General features: G+C 39.7%; 1 protein-coding gene across 1 annotated transcript; it reads right to left on the reverse strand.

Moving 5' to 3' along the window:
* Positions 1–2,600: 2,600 nt before the first annotated feature.
* On the reverse strand, positions 2,601–17,509 carry LOC106917392 (MBT domain-containing protein 1-like). The gene is made up of 18 exons (XM_014986736.2): positions 17,106–17,509; positions 14,864–15,116; positions 12,684–12,817; positions 12,497–12,608; positions 12,338–12,417; positions 11,981–12,098; positions 11,760–11,894; positions 11,570–11,658; positions 10,872–10,970; positions 10,672–10,807; positions 10,537–10,592; positions 9,924–10,028; positions 9,692–9,839; positions 8,872–8,954; positions 7,870–8,107; positions 7,697–7,768; positions 6,596–6,772; positions 2,601–6,466 (listed from the first exon to the last, which is right to left on the reverse strand). Exons 1-18 carry the CDS (start codon positions 17,124–17,126, stop codon positions 6,354–6,356), a joined length of 2,169 nt encoding a protein of 722 aa, XP_014842222.2. The 5' UTR covers positions 17,127–17,509; the 3' UTR covers positions 2,601–6,353.
* Between the last annotated feature and the right edge of the window lie 446 nt (positions 17,510–17,955).

Below are 17,955 nucleotides of genomic sequence, written 5' to 3' on the forward strand. Positions count from 1 at the left end.
ACTACACGTTTCTGGCAGAATATCAGTCATGCTGCGGATGCTGAACCATCAGCTGAATCCTATCCTCCATCATCAGGGAAACACATCAGGCTCTGGTCCAGGTAGATCTGGACAGCTGGTGGGCTGGCATGTCTTTCCTTTTACAGGCAGATGAAATGAGGACAGAAACAGACTTGAAGCACATCCATGTGACTTTTATCTAAATGTGCAAGCTAAAGCGCAAACACACCCATAAAAGAAACATAGGACTAAAATACTTGATATCAGTCAAATAATTTACAAAGTGATTAATAGTGACTTTAAATGCATCAAAAGTGACAATTTCCTTCAACTTTAAGTCTTTCAGCAGATTTCAGTGTAATGGTGCAACAAACCCAAAGGATTTGTTTACCATGATCATTAAATCCAAGAAGAGCGAATATGAAAACATTATAGCCGTCTAAAGCTAGTTATTACAAGAGACTTTATCTGAGAAATGTTTATTTTAGATGTAAAAGCAATACAGTAAAAACACTGTAGCGTCTTTGGATTTTAAACAGGTAAATTACATATTGTCACATGACCGTCGCCATGCTGTTACGCTACAGTGCATTCTGGGTATTTGAACCGGAGCGCGTTGAAATGCATGGAAATGAAGAAATCACAAAGAGTAATGAAGATGAGGAGTAAACGGAGGAAGAGGAAAGAGTTGGTGGAATAAATGTTTGTGCTGCTGCTACTAAATGAGACAAGAATGACACGTACCTCTGGTCGGACTGTCTGATCCGGTAAGTAGTCCATGTTTTCACATTCAGTAGCAACAGCTCCGTTATCATTTAAAAGTGTCTTTTGTTTCTCCCAGCGTCTTTTGGTTGCTAGCTGCTGGCTGGGTTTAGGCTTCGTGGATAAAAACTAACGCCACAGCATTTGTTTTAAGCTTGAGAGGGTAACGACCACCTGTTAGCTCCTTCATAAATTTTGCTTGTACAACTGACTCAAAGATTTCTGGAGAGAAATGTTGAGAGCACAAATGTACGTTGTTCAGAAATGTTCGGCTTTTTGGGAATCGATCCAGACTCGTCTCACTATTTTTTTGTTCTTAAATTACAGCCAACAGTGACAGAGTGTGGTATTGTCTGAATTCACACCAGCCAACTCAGGTAAAGTTAGCCTTCTTGTGTTTACTCTGTAGATTCCAGTACCGAACGGACCCATCCGTGTCATTAACCCAGCAAGTGAAAAAATGGCGACCTCCCTGGGTGAAATTATATAACGAAAGATATGACATTTTTGAAGTAATTGAGTTTTTATGTGTCAAACAGCAATTTCTTTTAATTGATAGGAAAATGAAACATATTAAGACCGACATGTTCAGCTAATCGTGGATCACTTTAACCACAAAGTATCATCATATGCTGATGATATTATTTACTTCTCAAACCTTCTAATCCGATACTTCATTTAGGTTATTTTCTGGGTACAAAGTTAATATTTCTTAATATTTTTGCAGTAGTTTTGAATCAGGCTAATCTTTGCCGTTACCAAGGACAACCACCGTGTATCTTTGGCACAATTGGAGAGAGAGGACCAATTATTCCAGCGCTGTAGAGTTGTGGTATCCAACGTCAGCCTCCATGCTCACATGTTTCTGTGGCTCAACATCTGAATCAAATCGGTGGTTCATAACCAATTTTTGCAAAGTGGGCCAATGTTAAGCTGAAAGCACTTGGGAAAACCATAATCATACAGTTTTAAAACACTTTTCCAGCCTTTTGTTTATTATAGCTTTTCAGTAATAAAGTAAACCATTTTAATTGTACTAAAATTAACAAACTAGTTACATTTTTGATGAAAATGGTTGTGTATGTCAAGACCAACTGTTTCCAAATTCTTCTGGCTGTTTTCTTGTATGAGAAGTAATATTTACATTTTAGGAAAAGCAGGTCAATGTTTGTTATTCTAGTTGTTCTGAAATTAACATGAATGATAAAGAACGTAAATGGGATAAATGGGAATCTATTTTTTGTGCCAAATATTTTCTTAAGAAGTTGTTATTTATCTGTAAAGATTGTTGCAAAATGTGTCCATCTGCATCAATCACCTATGTTTGCAGGCCAGATTTCCTCAATTTGAGACTCCAAAATCCTTCAGAGGGCCATAAATGGCCCTCGGCCCGGACTTTGGACTCCCTAGTCTGTGAAGTTTTATTCCCCAACTCGAGACATAAAATCTGTTCTGCATGGGCCGAGGTCAGTGGATTGGACATGAGACCAGGAGACGCCCAGTTTGGTTTTGACTCTGTATCATCTCTTCTGACCCGGTAATAAATCACTGTGTTAGGATCCATTTCCAGTCCAGAAGGCATGTTAAGGAGCGCCGATGATTTATTGAGAGAGGATAAGGAGAAACTAACAAGCAGCTGTTCTACTGAGAGGAATGAGGTGGAACCAGATTCTGCATGTCAGATTTCTCTGGTCCGACCAGAACCGGACAGGACGCATCCTAGATCCATATTGGTAGAAAATTCCAACTCTAAAACTTGAATATTTAGTAAAACAAAATCCCATTCTGCCAGTTCTCATTATTCATGCATGAATGAATATATTTTCTAGCAGAGACTCTTGAGATTTTTCTTTTTATTGCATAAAAAGTCATTAATTTCACATCTAGATGAAATATTTCTTCACAATCATGCTGCCAAAAAATTGCACAATGTATAAAAACCTTTATCAGAACATCAACACACGACTGTAGTCAGACAGTAACAGCAAGCTGATCCAGATCTTTGTCATCTTCAAACCTTCGAACTGATGGGGAGTCAAGAAAAGTTCACAACAATCCACAAACATCAACAGATTCTTCTAAAATGATTCTTTTCTGAAGATCTTCAGCTTTATTTTCACATTTAACAGCATAAAGAGCAGAGGTCGACCCGCAGAGGGCTGCTGGACAACCAGGATGTCCCACAGGAGAAACGACTCATGACCTCTTCACTTTTTTAGCTATACTGTGAACGGACTCATCTACTGTTCAGACTTCAGTTTTTATATTTATAATAAGTGAAATCAGAAAGATTTCCAAGTGTTTGAAATAAATACTCAACATTTTTAGGTAACACGAGTAAATCAGTCCAAAACTAGACCAAATTGTTCTGGATTTATCACCTGAACTGCAAAAAGACAAAATCTTACCCAATGTTTTAGGTCTAGTTTTAGCGCAAATATTTTATTTCACTTGAAATAAGAGAAAAGTAACTTATAACCAACTTTTCACCAAGATATGAGCTTGTTTTAAGTCAATTATTCATTAATATGGAAGAGAAAGTACTAGTTCCACTGACAGATTATCTAACTGATGACATTCTGTTATAATTAGTAAAATTAGTACTCTTTAATCAATATTAATTAATTATTTACTAAAAACACTCCTATATCTTGCTGAAAAGTTACTTATGTTAGTTTCGTCTCATTTAAAATGTGCTCAGATATTTGCAGTAGAAACTAAACCAAACTACTTGGTAGGATTTGGTGTTTTTGCAGTGTGATAAGTTCTGAGCCTCTGAGGTCATTCTGATTCACTTCCTGTGGGATCGAACTCTGCTCAATGAGAAACTGGTTCAGTCCGACACGCCGGCGTCAGAAAGTGACGAGGAAGACCTTCAGCATGTTCTGCTCTTAGAAAATCCGACATATTTATAAAAACACAAGCAGAGGGCGTAGAAATCCTCCCAGAAAGAGCTTCAAATCCTCCACATAAAGCACCAGGACACATGATTGTTTTCTCACAACAGAAACCAGTTGGCACTGGTTCCGGTTCTTCACGATAAACTGGGAGCCGGGCCCGGGTTTACCGACAGACAATCGATGAGATGAGAGGAAGCCTTTTTCTCCCAGGAAAAGAAGATTCAGACATTCATTATGAGCAAATATAAAAATGTCACTTCTTTTAAAAATGCAAATTTTACGGAAGAGTTTAACTGCCAGAACTTGGAAATAAATTTAGGAGAAGCAAAATTTTAAAATGTTGTTATAATGAGATTTACATGACTTATCAACAAAATATATCGAGTCGTAATCTGTCAGAGGAAGATATTTTTATATTGTTAAAATGAGAAACTTTTATTTCTCGTTATTTTTGCTATAGCTAGAAATAAAACACATCTTGTTAAAATGAGAATGTTTCTTATAACAAAATGAAAAAACAATTTTCTCATTAAGAGAAGCAAAATTTATCCGTTACAAGACAGAAAACACGTATTTCTTGTAAAAGTAATTTTAACAAGAAGCCGCTCCTGAATTTTTCCAAGATTATGGCAGTTAAAAGCTTCCATAAAATTTGGATTTACTAAATAAAAATGAGTAAATGTAAACTAGAATCATGACTACATCCAGTTCCCTTCATTCTTTTTATTTCTCTTTTTTTTTCTTTAACCAAAAAAACCCCCATAAAAATAATACTGACCAAAAGAAATTTAAGTTTTACTTTGGAGAAACTGGCTTCCAGTTTTACATTTAATTTAAATTTTAGGCTCTAATTCTGACATTTTTTACTAGAATGTAAAAATAAATGTCTCATTAAATCAGTTTAATTCAGTCTATAAAACCTTCAGAGCTTCATGAAATGCAATAGATTTATTTTCTTCTAGAAAATGCGACGTTTAACGTTACAGACGCAGAATTAAACTTTTGAACTTTGAGTTCATTTTCTGCATGAATGAAAACAGAAAAACTTCCTTTACTGACCATCAAAAACACATCAAACTTTACATTTATATTGTTTTATATCATGGACGCCACACACACCGAAGAGGTAATAAAATGTTAATTTGTTAAACTGTTAGAATAAAGTATTTCTTCTTTAAATCAAATATATTTAGTTAAAATCTGTTTAATCAAATTAAACCTTTTTGTTCTGCAGCTTATCTAAATTCTGGTTTCTGAGGTATCAGAAGAATTTCAGGAGATTTTGGATATTTTTAAGGTTCAAAATCCAACTTTAAAGATACATTTGCTTTATGTCAACATTTCCTTCTATTTTTTTTTTGTATATTTCATTAAATTTTCACTTTTGTTTTAGACATTTAAAGACAAAAGAATCTTATAAAACTTATTAAATATTTTCTAACAGTAATTAATATCTGCTTTTTATATGGTACTTTTTTTTTTTTTTCAAATTTAAGAGGCTACTTTTCTGCAACATAGAGGTTACCTTCCTATAACTTGAATTATATCTTCCTGTAACCTTAAATTACCTCCCTGAAACTTAGAGACCTTCCTCTAATTTAAGTTACTTTCCTGTAACTTAACTTTTTGAACCTTAGAGGCTATCGTTCAGTACCTTAGAGGTTACATTAATGTAACTAAGAAGTTCCCCTCTGATAACTTAAAAGTTAGCTTCTTGAACCTTACAGGTTACCTACTTCTAATTTAAAAGTTACTTTGTAACTTCAATCCTACTTTCCTGAACCTTAGAGGTTACCTTCCTGCAACTTCAAGGCTACTTTTCTGTAACTTAAATGTTACTTTCTGAACCTTTGAGGCTATTGATCAGGACCTTAGATGTTGCGTTAATGTAACTAAGAAGTTTCTCTCTGAAGCTAACTTGAAAGTTAGCTTCTTTCACCTTAGAAGTTACCTTCCTGTGACTTTGAGGTTACCTACTTCTAATTTAAAAGTTACTTTGTAACTTCCAGGCTACTTTTCTGGAACTTAAATATTACCTTCTGAACCTTAGTGGTTTCCTTCCTGTAACGTAGATGCAACGTTCCCATGACTTTTGGGGTACATTTCTGAAATGTGGAGGTTATCTTTCTGTTACTAAGGGAGTTGTTTTCTAAAACTTGCATCATACCTTCTCACAGCTTAGTTTTGCAAATACAAAATGAGCTAATGGCTACTGGAAACTCATCAGTATTATAAAGTCTCTTTCAGTCAGAGTACCTGTTATAATTGTGCTCTCCTCTTCCTACCAGGTTAAAAAGTCGCCTCATGTGACCTAATACCTGTCCTTGTAGGTATTAGGGAAATATCAGGTAACAAAAAAGTAAATTCAGTCATCAAAATTTAAAGTTATGGAAAGTAAGATGTAATTTCCAGGATACCCTTCAAATTTTCTCTCCTGTTGGAGACAAAGGCAAAAAAAAATGTTTTAAATAAGGAGAAAACTCCCAAACTTTAAACACTTCATGAGAGCCACATTGTCCTGACAGCACCCGAACGCATCACGTCGATCATCTTAAATTTTCTTCCTTTTGAGGCCGTTTTGCTTCAGAAGAATAAAAAGTTGGTGGGTTTGTAGAAGGAAACCAATGAGGTGAAGAGGGCGGCAGTTAATAGTTCATCACAGTAAATGGTTCGGTGGTGAAGAAGCAAAGTTTACTGATCTTTGTTGGCCAGGAAATCTCGGGACGACCCGTTGGTTTCCGGCGCCACTCGCTGGAATGAGGAATTCGTTCCTCCCGTGTTATTGTGAATCTCCATCTGCAGACCTGAAGACACAAAGTTACCATCAGTCAAGTCCAGTTACTCTAAAATAAAACTCGCTGACCATCAGAATAACCACTGACTGAGCAGCTGGAGCACCAAAGCATCTCATTGGCTGGTTTAAACGGTCTTACCTGCCCCGCCCTCCGCGTCGGGTTCGGCGGACGGCGGCTGGGCGGCCGAGGCCGGAGGAGGCGGAGACGGGTAGTCAGGCGGCGTCTCGTTCTCGTCTCCTGATAGGTTCCTGGGAACTCCCGTTACCATGGAGCCGGAGAGGCTGACGGGGCGCTTAGCAACGGGTAACTTCCTCTCTGGGAGACGGATAAACATTTTTAGATTTATCTGTTCAAACAGCAGGCAGAGGTGACACAAATCCGATTTTTTTCAACCAAAACAAAAAACAAACAGAACTTGCGCTACTTCCATATTTGGAACTAAATTGGATCTGTATAAGATTATTTTTAAAACATTTCGGTCATTTTATCCATCTTTTATGTCATTGATGCGAACATGCGTCATAATTCTGCACCAGAAGAAGCCGAACGTAAAAAATGTCTGAAAATTATTGTTTTTATGAACTTATAGTGCGTCGCATCCTAATCATGGCTCTGACTTCACATGAAAACAAACTTCCCTACAGAAGTTGCAGGAAATGCTCTGCTAAAGGCCGTTAGCTTTGCTTTCCTTTTCATCTTCTTTTGATCTTGTGACGATACCGTCGGCTCCCTTTGTTCTGCCTCAAAGTCGACACATAAACGGCTCCATCCATTATGACTTCCAGAAACAGAACGCTGCTCTGACGCAATAAATCAATTCATTGCATAATAAATTCAAACAAAATTTTCATGATTTATCGCTTTTCTCCATTCTTTCTCTAAACCAGGAACTGTATGATAAAAAGTCTTCAGTCTGGTTCTTTGGTCTCAACTAAACCATTATTTGACGGAGAATTTTATTTACATAGACCTCATAATTAATTTTATTTGTTGTTTCTGTTGTTCTGTTTATTTAATTTGGATATTTAAAATGTTTTCCAGTTCATTACAATTTAAAGTTTATTGATCTTTGAGAATGTGTTCTTGCATCATATTAGTTGAAAATGGGCTCAAAACAACAATATTATTGTTTATCGCAATAAGTAATCATCCAGCAAAATTTGTTATGGTGACAGACTTGAGTTTAGAGAAACAAATCTGTAAAACTTCCATCTGTTGGATTAAAAATCGATTCTTAACTTTTCTTCTGTCCTCGGTACTGCTGGGACTTCCTCCTCTGTTTGGATCCAGCAGACTGCAGATCTCTGGACCCTGAAGCCAACAAACGCCTGGGTTAGCATGTTGGGTTAGCATGTTGGGTTAGCATGTTGGGTTAGCATGTTGCCTCAGCCCCCCCACCAGGTGAGGGTTACCCGCGGTAACAGCTGGCGGCTGCAGCTGGTACCCGGTCAGCTGGCACCAGCCCACCGGGTACAGGTCCGGAGACTCGCAGTCCACCCACTGGTCGTACTCGTCTTCCCAGCCGTCGAAGTGGATCCGCAGCAGCCGGTGGACGATCCTGGTCACCGTGGCGACGCAGACGAGCCGCGGCTCCATGAGGTCCACGGCCTCCAGCTTCATCCCAGGACGGAAACCGTGGTTCGGGACTTCCTGTTGGAGCGAAGAGAGGGGAGTATAAACGCTCAGCCTGGTTGGTAGACGAGTCGTCATGGCAACTCCACCGTTCCTGACGGGTTCTTCTGGGTTCCTGTGGTTCTAAGGGTCCATTCTGCTGCCAAACTTTAACCACAAAATTAAAATAATCTGTTCCATGTCCAAACAACAGTGGTAATGTGCTTCAAAATCAGAAATTAGTCAATGGGTAAAGTTTAGTGGAAGGAGGATCGTGGTGTGGAGCCACTTTTCAGGAGCCAGGCAAAAAATAAGTTAAAAACAAAGTTTTATCTATGTTCTTGTGCAAATATCTTGGTACAATATAAATAACAGAAAACTAGCTTAAAAGTAATTTTTCAGCTTGTTTTAAGACAACTCCTCGATATTAATGAAAAAGTTCTAATTCCACTGCCATTTCACTGTAGTAAGATGTAATAAGGTACAAACTTAGCACACTGCAGATTACTCAGTTAACCACGTAGGCCTATTATGTATAACATTGAAAATACATTAGAATCAAATAAATCATTTTTTAAAGAAGAATAACATTTTATTGGCTAAGGTGTAATGACAGAGTTACTTTATCAATTTTAGGAAAAAATGCATCTGCAGCTTAAAATATACTGTGAAAAACTCAGTCATAGTCTTTATACTCCAGTCAACGAATATTTGACTCCTACTTTAGTTGATGTTATTTTAACAATTGATTAATCACGATTAATCGCTTCAGTAGTTCAGAATCCATCTGTTTTTGGTCTGACCTTGTTGAAGAGGTTGACCGGAGCGGCCACTGACTTGCTCTCCTTCAGATACTCGAACCACCTGAAGGGAAGACCGGCGTAGCCTGAGGAGGAGAAACAGGCGGAGCGTCATCCCTCCACGCTTCCAGGATATTCCAAAACTTTCCAAATCTACTCATTTCCATCTGAAGAGGTTTTTAATTCACAACTTTTCCAAGAACTTCCCACTTCTCATTTCCTTCCCAATATTAATGTTCTTTCCTGGACGTACAGAAGCTTTTTGTTCCAACTTTTCCAATCAGAAATTTTATCTTTTGAAAAAAAAAAAAATCTTCTGATTTCTTCAAACACTTTGTTTATTGGGAACAGCGTCCAAAACATACACTGCAAAAACACAAAATCTCACCGAGTATTTTTGTTTAGTTTACAGTGTAAATGTCTTAGTAAACAGGAAATAAGACAAAACTAACTTACAAGTATTTTTCAGCAAAAAAGTCAAAAAACTTTTTCATGAATATTATTTTAATATTCATGAAAAAGTTCTAGTTCCACTTGCAGATTATTTAACTTTATGAAATGGGGAAAAAATATTATAAGTGGAATAATCTGCCAATATTAAGAAATTATTGAGCTTGCTAAAAAGTTACTTGTAAGTTAGTTTTCTATCTTTTCAAGTGTACTGAGATATTTGCAGTGTAACTAAACAAATTGCTTGGTAAGATTTTGTGTTTTTGCAGTGTATTCCTTTGTTTCTGTTATTTCCAAGTTTTCAGAAGCCATCCGATTTAACAGGATGTTTCTGCATTTCTTCAAACCTGCAGCTGCAGGAAGCCGGACGTACCTCTGGGGGGCGTCAGCTCGATGTTATTGATCTCACAGAACCCAGCGGGGAAGATGGACGGAGACGTGGAGTGATAACAGAACCAGTCGGAGCCGTCGGCTGCTTCCGAGCCGTCGATGCCGATCATCAGGTATCCGTCTGCCAGAACCTGCGGGAGGCGACGGAGGCTGCAGGTCAGGCGGAGAAGTTTGAGTCGGCCGTCTGAGCAGGACGGACTCCTCCTCCTCCTCACCTTCCTCACTGTGGCCACGCAGATGGCAGACAGGTTCAGCGGGTCGATGGCCTCCAGCTTCATCCCGTCCTGGAACCAGAGTCCGGTCTGGTCCACCTCCTTCACCTGGGGGACAGAGGACATCGCTCTGAGGTTTACAGGTGTTAAACTGCCCCCTGGTGGTCAGAAGATGGAATAGTCTGATCTAATGACCATGATCAAAACGAGGAATAAACTAATGATTATCTTAGCAATTATTCCTACGATTAATCAATTAATTGGGCAAAAGAATTGGCACATTCTGATTTTTCAATTAACTACTTAAGCATTTTATACAATATTAAAAATGCAGATAAATAATTCAATTCTTTTTATAAATAATAAATGACCATTAATCGTTTCAAGCCCAATTAAAATCAGGCCAATTAGTGAAAAAAAATCCAGAAAATGTCAGAATTAGTTTTAAAATACTTTCTAGCAACTTTCAGCTTAATAAGAGAACAACTTGAAAAGGCTGCAGATGTAAAATATGGTTAAAATCGATTTTACAATCAATAAATTTGGCATCTAAACAGGTTTAAAATGCATGAAAAACAGATTTTAAAGATGAACTGTGAGCCCAGCTGAGGCTCACCTTGGCAAACAGCTGTCCAGGAGCGTCCGTCTGTCCGTCCAGCTTCCTCGTCCCATCTGGAAACAGAAAAACAGAATCACCCTCCGTCCGTCTGTCCCTTCTTCCTCCGCACCGCCAGACTTAAGCCACGCCCACCTGGTCGTTTGAAGCGGTGTCCGATGGAGCGGGACCAGCCGATGCTGTGGATCAGCGGGCTGTACATGTGGCACCAGAAGTCGTCCGTCCCGTCGTCGCATTCCTCGTAGACGAGCCGCAGCCGCCCACCGATCACCTGCAACGACACGGTCGTCACGGAGACGGAAATGCTGGAACCGTCCGACCGGACAGACGCTCACCTGCTCCACCAGAGCCACCCGAGTCCGACACAGGTGGGTCTTATCCACCACCTCCACCCTCATCTGCTTCTTGAAGGGGAACTGCATGCTCTCCTGCACCTGGAGGAGGAGGAGGAGGAGGAAGAGGAGGACGACAACGTCAAGCAGCGGCTTCTTTCCCCAGACTGTCTCAGATCAATCAAGTTTGTTTGTACAGCACATTTCATCAATAAGGCAGTTCAAAATGCTTCTTATGATAGAAACACAAAAATCAACAATCGATTTAATTTTGCTCCTCAATACGTTTTGCATGTTTTTAGATCAGGTTTGAGCGTTTTAACAAGTTTGTGGTGTTTTCAGGGCCTCTGAGTCGTCTCTGCATTAAATTTACTTATTCAGGATTCATACAAATCCAACGCATCAAAATTCAACAACTTTCCGGACATTTCAATCAGTTATGGAACAATATTTCTTTTTATTTACCAACATTTATGCTTCATACCTGTAATCTCAGCACGATAAAAAACAAAATTGTATTCCTTATTATTGAATCCAATTTGGCTCATGTATAACTTTGCTGATGTTCAGATGCAGCTATCGCAGTTTTCAGGTTTAATCTGTGCAAAATCGATAGTTTAATCCTGAAAAAATAATAATCTCCATAATGATGGAAGCTGAATGAGCAGAACCAAACTGAAAGCCTCTGATTCATGCGTCACCTTCGATGAGAAGTCTGGCGGCAGAGTTTTGGACCCGGTCAGTCTCTTAATGAGGAAGGTCTTCCAGTTGGCGAACCTGTGCAGGATGGCTGCAGACAGAAAAACGTCAGCCAATCAGAAATCAAACCAAACGGGTCGGTCTGCAGCAGAAAACCGCCCAGGATCGGGTCTATCAGAATCGTTTACTCACTCTGAGGAGGAACCAGCGGTTTCCCTCCAGCCGCACACCAGCCCACCGGGTGGATGTCCGGCACGCACAGGTTCAGCCAGAAGTCCCGGGTGGAGTCGCTGTCGAAGCCCTCGTAGCGCAGCAGGGCCTTAAAACCTGCAGGAGGAACCAGAACCCGTCCTTTAAACTAGAACCTCCCCAGACGAAGGTTTGGATGCATCAGCTGAGCTCTGGGCGCTAACCGGCTAGCTTGATGATGCTGGCGATCCAGTAGACCTTCATGGGCAGACCGCTGTCAGTGTTTGGGACCTCAACCCGGACTCCTTCACTGACGCTGCCCCATGACTTCCCCATCAGAACCTGGACAGATGGAGAAGTCCAAAGAACTTCGGGGACAAAATAATACAAAAATTGTGATCTGTTGACTTTCTGTGAATGTCCACAATTGCGGAATCTCAGAAAACTGGAGGGACTGATTGATCTCATTTAGCATCTGGAGTCATGAGGGCCACATAAAAAGCTACAGCGGGACACATTTGGGCCCCGGACCTTGAGTTTGACACATGGAAACCAAGATGGAGCTGAGGAGATGAACTCACGTGTTTGAAGCAGCTGACCGGCGCTCCCGTCACTTCTCCGTCTCCAAGGTAACGCCCCCAGTCAAACATGTCCACAGCGACTGCAAGACGCACCGCCAGCGTTAAAAAGCCGCCATGTTTATGATGATGATGAGTGAGGAAGGCTCTGTTGCTACCCACCGCTCTTTCTGGCGCCGCCCTGCTGGCTGGACTGGTGCTGGGCGTACACAGCCAGTTTGGTCATCAGAGGCTGTTTCTGCAGAACTTTGGCCTTCTTGGTGGGCGGCTTCCCCTTTCAAACAGACAGGAAGCAGATCAGAACCTTCTCGGGTTCTGGGAGGTTCTGATCAGACTGGGTTGGGCTCACCTGCAGCCTGGCCAGGATGCTGGCCTTCTTGGAGTTGGAGGAGAAGCTCCTGGAGCAGGAGACGCTGCAGAAGCGCTTGGTTTTACTGTAGAAAGCGTCCCGGACCCCGATCATCCCACACATCTCACAGGTGGCTAAAAAACAACGACGGAGAGAAAAACTACTACGAAGGAAAACTACCACCTGCTGAGGTTCGCTACCTCAGGGGTGCACAAACTTTTCCACATCATGGCCTCCAACCAGCATTATCTTCTGGCTGGGGAACCCCACAGACAATGCTACAAAATATGCAAACATCAACTTTCAGAATGTTTTTTTTAATCACTTTCATTTTCTTTTTTATACTTAAATGCCAACTCATGCCCTCTGATTTCAGTTCAGAGTTTTGTGCAGCAGTGTCCTCCACTGTCTTATTTCTTGACAGAAATGTTTCCATTTTGTGATTGCTAAGCTAACTTTAAGGAGCAAAGCAGCTTGATAAATTTGACTCTCAGCCAACCAGAAAATGAACATGAAAAATAACATTTAAATAAGTTATGTTACCTTAAATATTATAATGATTGAAAAAGTACAGTGGAGTATTAGAGCCATATTAAGAAAAAATAATAAAAAATAAATTAAAATGCGAGAAAGTCATAATGGTACAAGAATAAACTTGTACGAGAATAAAGTTTTAATATTATGACTTTATTCCCATAATATGATGAGTTTATTCTTGTAAATTTTACTTTATCTCATAATTTTATTTTGTTTTGTTTTCTTAATGAGGCTCAATACTTTGTTGTAAAGTTTTGATTCTAATAAAAAATTAGACTAATTTTTATATTTTCTCCCAAAGTTGTGATGCCCCCTGGTGGAAAGACACTGCGCTAAATGTCCCTGACATTTACAACCATCCATCCATTTTCCTTCACCCTTGTCCCTCAGTGGGGTCGGGAGGGGTGCTGGTGCCTATCTCCAGCTCACGTTCCGGGCGAGAGGCGGGGTACACCCTGGACAGGTCGCCAGTCTGTCGCGGGGCAACACAGAGACACACAGGACAAACAACCATGCACACACACACTCACACCTAGGGGCAATTTGGAAAGGCCAATTAACCTGACAGTCATGTTTTTGGACTGTGGGAGGAAACCGGAGAACCCAGAGAAAACCCATGCATGCACAGGGAGAACATGCAAACTCCATGCAGAAAGACCGGGGCCGGGAATTGAACCCAGAACCTTCTTGCTGCAAGGCTCTACCAACTGCGCCACTGTGCAGCCCATTTACAACCAGTTTACTCTAATTAAAGACTCCCACCAAAAACAATGTGGTGCTTAATTCAGTGTTTTCCAACCACTGTTCCACGGCACACTAGTGTGCCATGGAAATTATTCAATTTCACCTATGGTACCGTATTTTCCGGACTGTAAGCTGCTACATTTTTCCTAAACTTTGAACCATGCGAATTGTAGCCCGGTGCGGCTTTTCTGTGTATTTTTCTTCAACCACCAGGGGGCTCTCTAGCAGGAAGTGAATCATTAGAAATCAGCTGTTTTCATGAAATCAGCTGTTTTCATCCAAACATTCACAGGTTTCACACTAGATGGGTAAAATATACAGATATTGACATTTTGTACATGCAAATCTTCATATTGGAACAGTGAAATCTTTCCCAAATATTATTGCTTCTTTCAGAATAAGAATTATTTTCTGTACTCCGGCTATAGGAATGCTTGTGGATTAGTTTGTAAAACACTGAAGTTTTCTACAACTTCTTTAAATTTAAGACCACAGTGTTGTGGTTGTTCATGTGTTCAGGTGTATTTTTGAAGTGGACATGTTAAGTGCAATTTGAAATAAGAAATGTAAAATGTGATGAAAATACATTTTTGTGTTTATTAGATTCCTATTCAAGACACTTTGATAAGAATGACTATATATGAGTATATATGAGTGTCTTTGTTTATATTTTTGGTTGGTGGTGTGCCTTGTGATTTTTTCAATTAAAACAGTGTACCTTGGCTCAACAAAGGTTGAAAAACACTGGCTTAATTGGTTTGAGGTTTTTGGGAAATTGCTGCAACTGACTTTAAACTGAAATAAAGTGTGGCTTGTTTTTTTTTATTATTTTATTTTCTATCTACTGTATCTATGATGCTTGAGAACAGTTTTAATTTGTGGAAACTCTTCTGACTGACCCATGCCCGCCTTGCCGTCGGGGTAGGTGTACACCTGTCCGTTGGTCTTAATGAGCATCAGGGAGGAGGAGGAGGAGGAAGAGGTGGTGAGTTGATGGCCGACTCCACCCACGCCGAAGTCTTCATCCTCGCTGTCCTCTGGGCTGGATGCGCCGCTGCCGCCGCTGGAGTCTGAGCTGCAGCTGCTGCGGTCCTCCTCCAGGCTGTCCAGCATCCCAAAGGAGTCCTGCCGCTTTCTGGACGGACGCTCCATCTGAGGACAGACGCATAAAACAGAAGCCAACTATGAAGAGAAAAGGATTTGGTCCTTCCTTAAAACTGTGATGAGAACAAAGAGCAGAGAGACGAGGAAGTTCAAACCCTCCATCCATCAAAAACCTTATCCCCAACTTCAGCATCTCTCTACTCAGACTCCATCCATACGGCCAGATAGAAATTCAGGAAGTTTTACTGTGGAATATCGTTTCTGCTGTTTGGATACTGAAATCAAAATTTTTTTCAAATCAGATCCGATCTCCAATTTTAATACTTTTTTTTTTTTTTGCTCACTTTATTTTCTAAAAATATTTTTCAAAAGTGGCTTTTATTTCAATCATCCTTCTGTGAGTTTTGAGATGGAGTTATTAGGGCCAGGCTATGAAAATGTTTAATTACAGGAAAAAGTCATAAGTTGCAGTTTTACCCCCCCAAAAAAGTCTTAAAATTACAAGAAAAAAGTTGTTTTAATGAGAAAAAAGCTTAGTTACTATAATCAGTGAAGTCTGTGTGATTCTTTCTTCAAAACAGTTAATTTTATGATCATTTCAAAGTCCTTCTACTGGTAATAATTTGATGTGTTAAAATATTTATTAAGTGTTATCTCTAAAACTTATACCAAAATATAACTTAAAGAGATGCTCAACATTCCTTATTTTAATTTTCTATTTTTTTTGTGTGTGTCAGAGTTATAATAAAATTACTATTTTATTCTCTCAGTATTATGACTTTATTCTCATAACTAAGAAATAAAAATCTCAGCCTGGCTCTAATATTTCATTTTTGACCTGAATTCAAAGATCAGAAAAACAGAAGCAGTAAAACACCCTTGTCAAACAAAATGGCCACCCTTCGTGTACTGACATTAATCTGAACTATGGAAACTCAAGGAGTTAACCGGTGAAAAAAAGTCTAAATTTACTCAAGGAATTAAATATTCAAAATATCCCCCATCCCTATTGGTTAGAATGTCATAAAACTATCATGCAGCAAGTCTTCAGTCAGGGGCCTCTCTAGATTTGTTGTGAGACTGACTTTTGCTGGAGAGCCCATCTTAACATTTTCATATTTTCTCACTGCTATCAGGATCAGGATCCCAAAAGAAGAGTTTTTGACATAATATTGAACCTCTGAAGGCTCTTGAAATCTCAAAAAAGATCAATGTGTGTGGATTTGTTTTTCAACGTCTGGTAGAGAGAGTGGAGAGAAGTTTGGGAATGCTAGGATGGAAGGAGATCTTCCACAGTTGCTTCATATGAAATTTAAAGTTGAGGTTGGAAAGTTGTGGCACATTCATGCATGACGGGGCGGAAAGTAGAGTGTAGGACCGAGTACTAACCCCTGAGGGATCCCACAAGTGAACATCCTGCTCTGTTTGTGCATTTTGTTCAGGAAAAATCTTAAATATTTACAGTTAAAGCAGAAATGCTAGCTTCTATTTCTGTCAGTCTAAGCTCTACGGATTGAGAGTTTTCCAGGTTTTCTTTGGATTTTTTATGCTTTTTCCCTTCAGTTTTTGAACCTGACCATGTTTTCAGTTGGATTTTTGGATCATTCAGGTTCCTCCCTCTCTAACACTTTTGGTCCCATCGGTATGATTTATTTTAACCTCATCAGATGTTTAGATCTGTCAGACATCTGCAGCTCATTAACATCTTAATGATCAGATCTTGTTTCTGCAGCTCTGCACTGCGGTGCTCTGACTCTGCAGGACACTACACCAGACTCCCTTCAGCATTCCTCTAATTCCAGCTTCCTGCCGGTTCTGAATCCAGCTCGAAGGTTGTGGAGTTCAACTCGCAGCTTGGTTTCACTCATCTACACTCATTGCTTTATTCGGCATACATGACCCGACTCTGTAACCGCGGTATGTGCATGAATCAGTCTGTCAGTATCTATCATCGCTGCTCTCTGGAGAAGCGGCTCGAACAAGCATAACAAAGCGGGAACAGAGGTCTGTCTCCGGGCAGAGGAGGCAGGGACTCACCGGGTCTCTGGGGGTCTCCATGGAGCCAGATCCCGCACAGGAGGCCGCTGTCTGGATCGCCTCAGCCCGCAGGAAGGTAGGTTAAAACCTAGCGGCTGACATAACAACACAATTAGCACAGCTCAGAAGCTCAATGCTGTACGCTGATTGGCTGCTGGCTCCGCTTCGTGTGTGGAGTTCAGATGAGGCGGCGATGCGTCCACCGCCACCTGCTGGACAGATTCAGAAACGCAACAACAAAACAGCTCCGCTGAAAACTACGAGGGAGTAAAAGGGCCAGACAAAGATAAAAAAAATAACGAAAATAAAGATGTATTATTATGAGAATGAATTAATAATATTAGTAGAATAAAGATGCTATATTACCAGAAGAATGTCGTTAAATTACTAGAAAATGTAATTTTAATGAGAGCAAAGCCTCCATTTAATTATCAAAATTTGGTGTGTCTGAATGGTTTCTTCGAAATAGTCATTTGCTCACAAGATGCTCAACATTCCTCGTTTTATTTATTTATTTTTAATCAGTTTGGTCTACTTCTCATAAAACTGTAACTCTCCTAATATTTCAACTTTATTCTCTGAATACTATGACTTTATTCTTGAATTTTTTTCTTAACACTGTTGTAAACACTCAGTTGTCGTACAGAAGTGCAAATATCACAACATTTCTTGGAGATACTTCTAAATTAGCACCATAAAATCAGTGATTTTGTGTACAATAAATCACCAAAACAATTTCAAAATCCTGGAGGGACTGATCACTGTGATCAGTCCCTCCAGGATTTTATATTATTGCATTTTAAGAAGTCTTTATCAAAAGCACACGCAGCTGTTTATTAATATTTTAACA

This window comes from Poecilia mexicana, unplaced genomic scaffold (assembly GCF_051168715.1).
Source record: "Poecilia mexicana isolate PSO_F unplaced genomic scaffold, ASM5116871v1 scaffold_8, whole genome shotgun sequence".
NCBI lineage: Eukaryota > Metazoa > Chordata > Actinopteri > Cyprinodontiformes > Poeciliidae > Poecilia > Poecilia mexicana.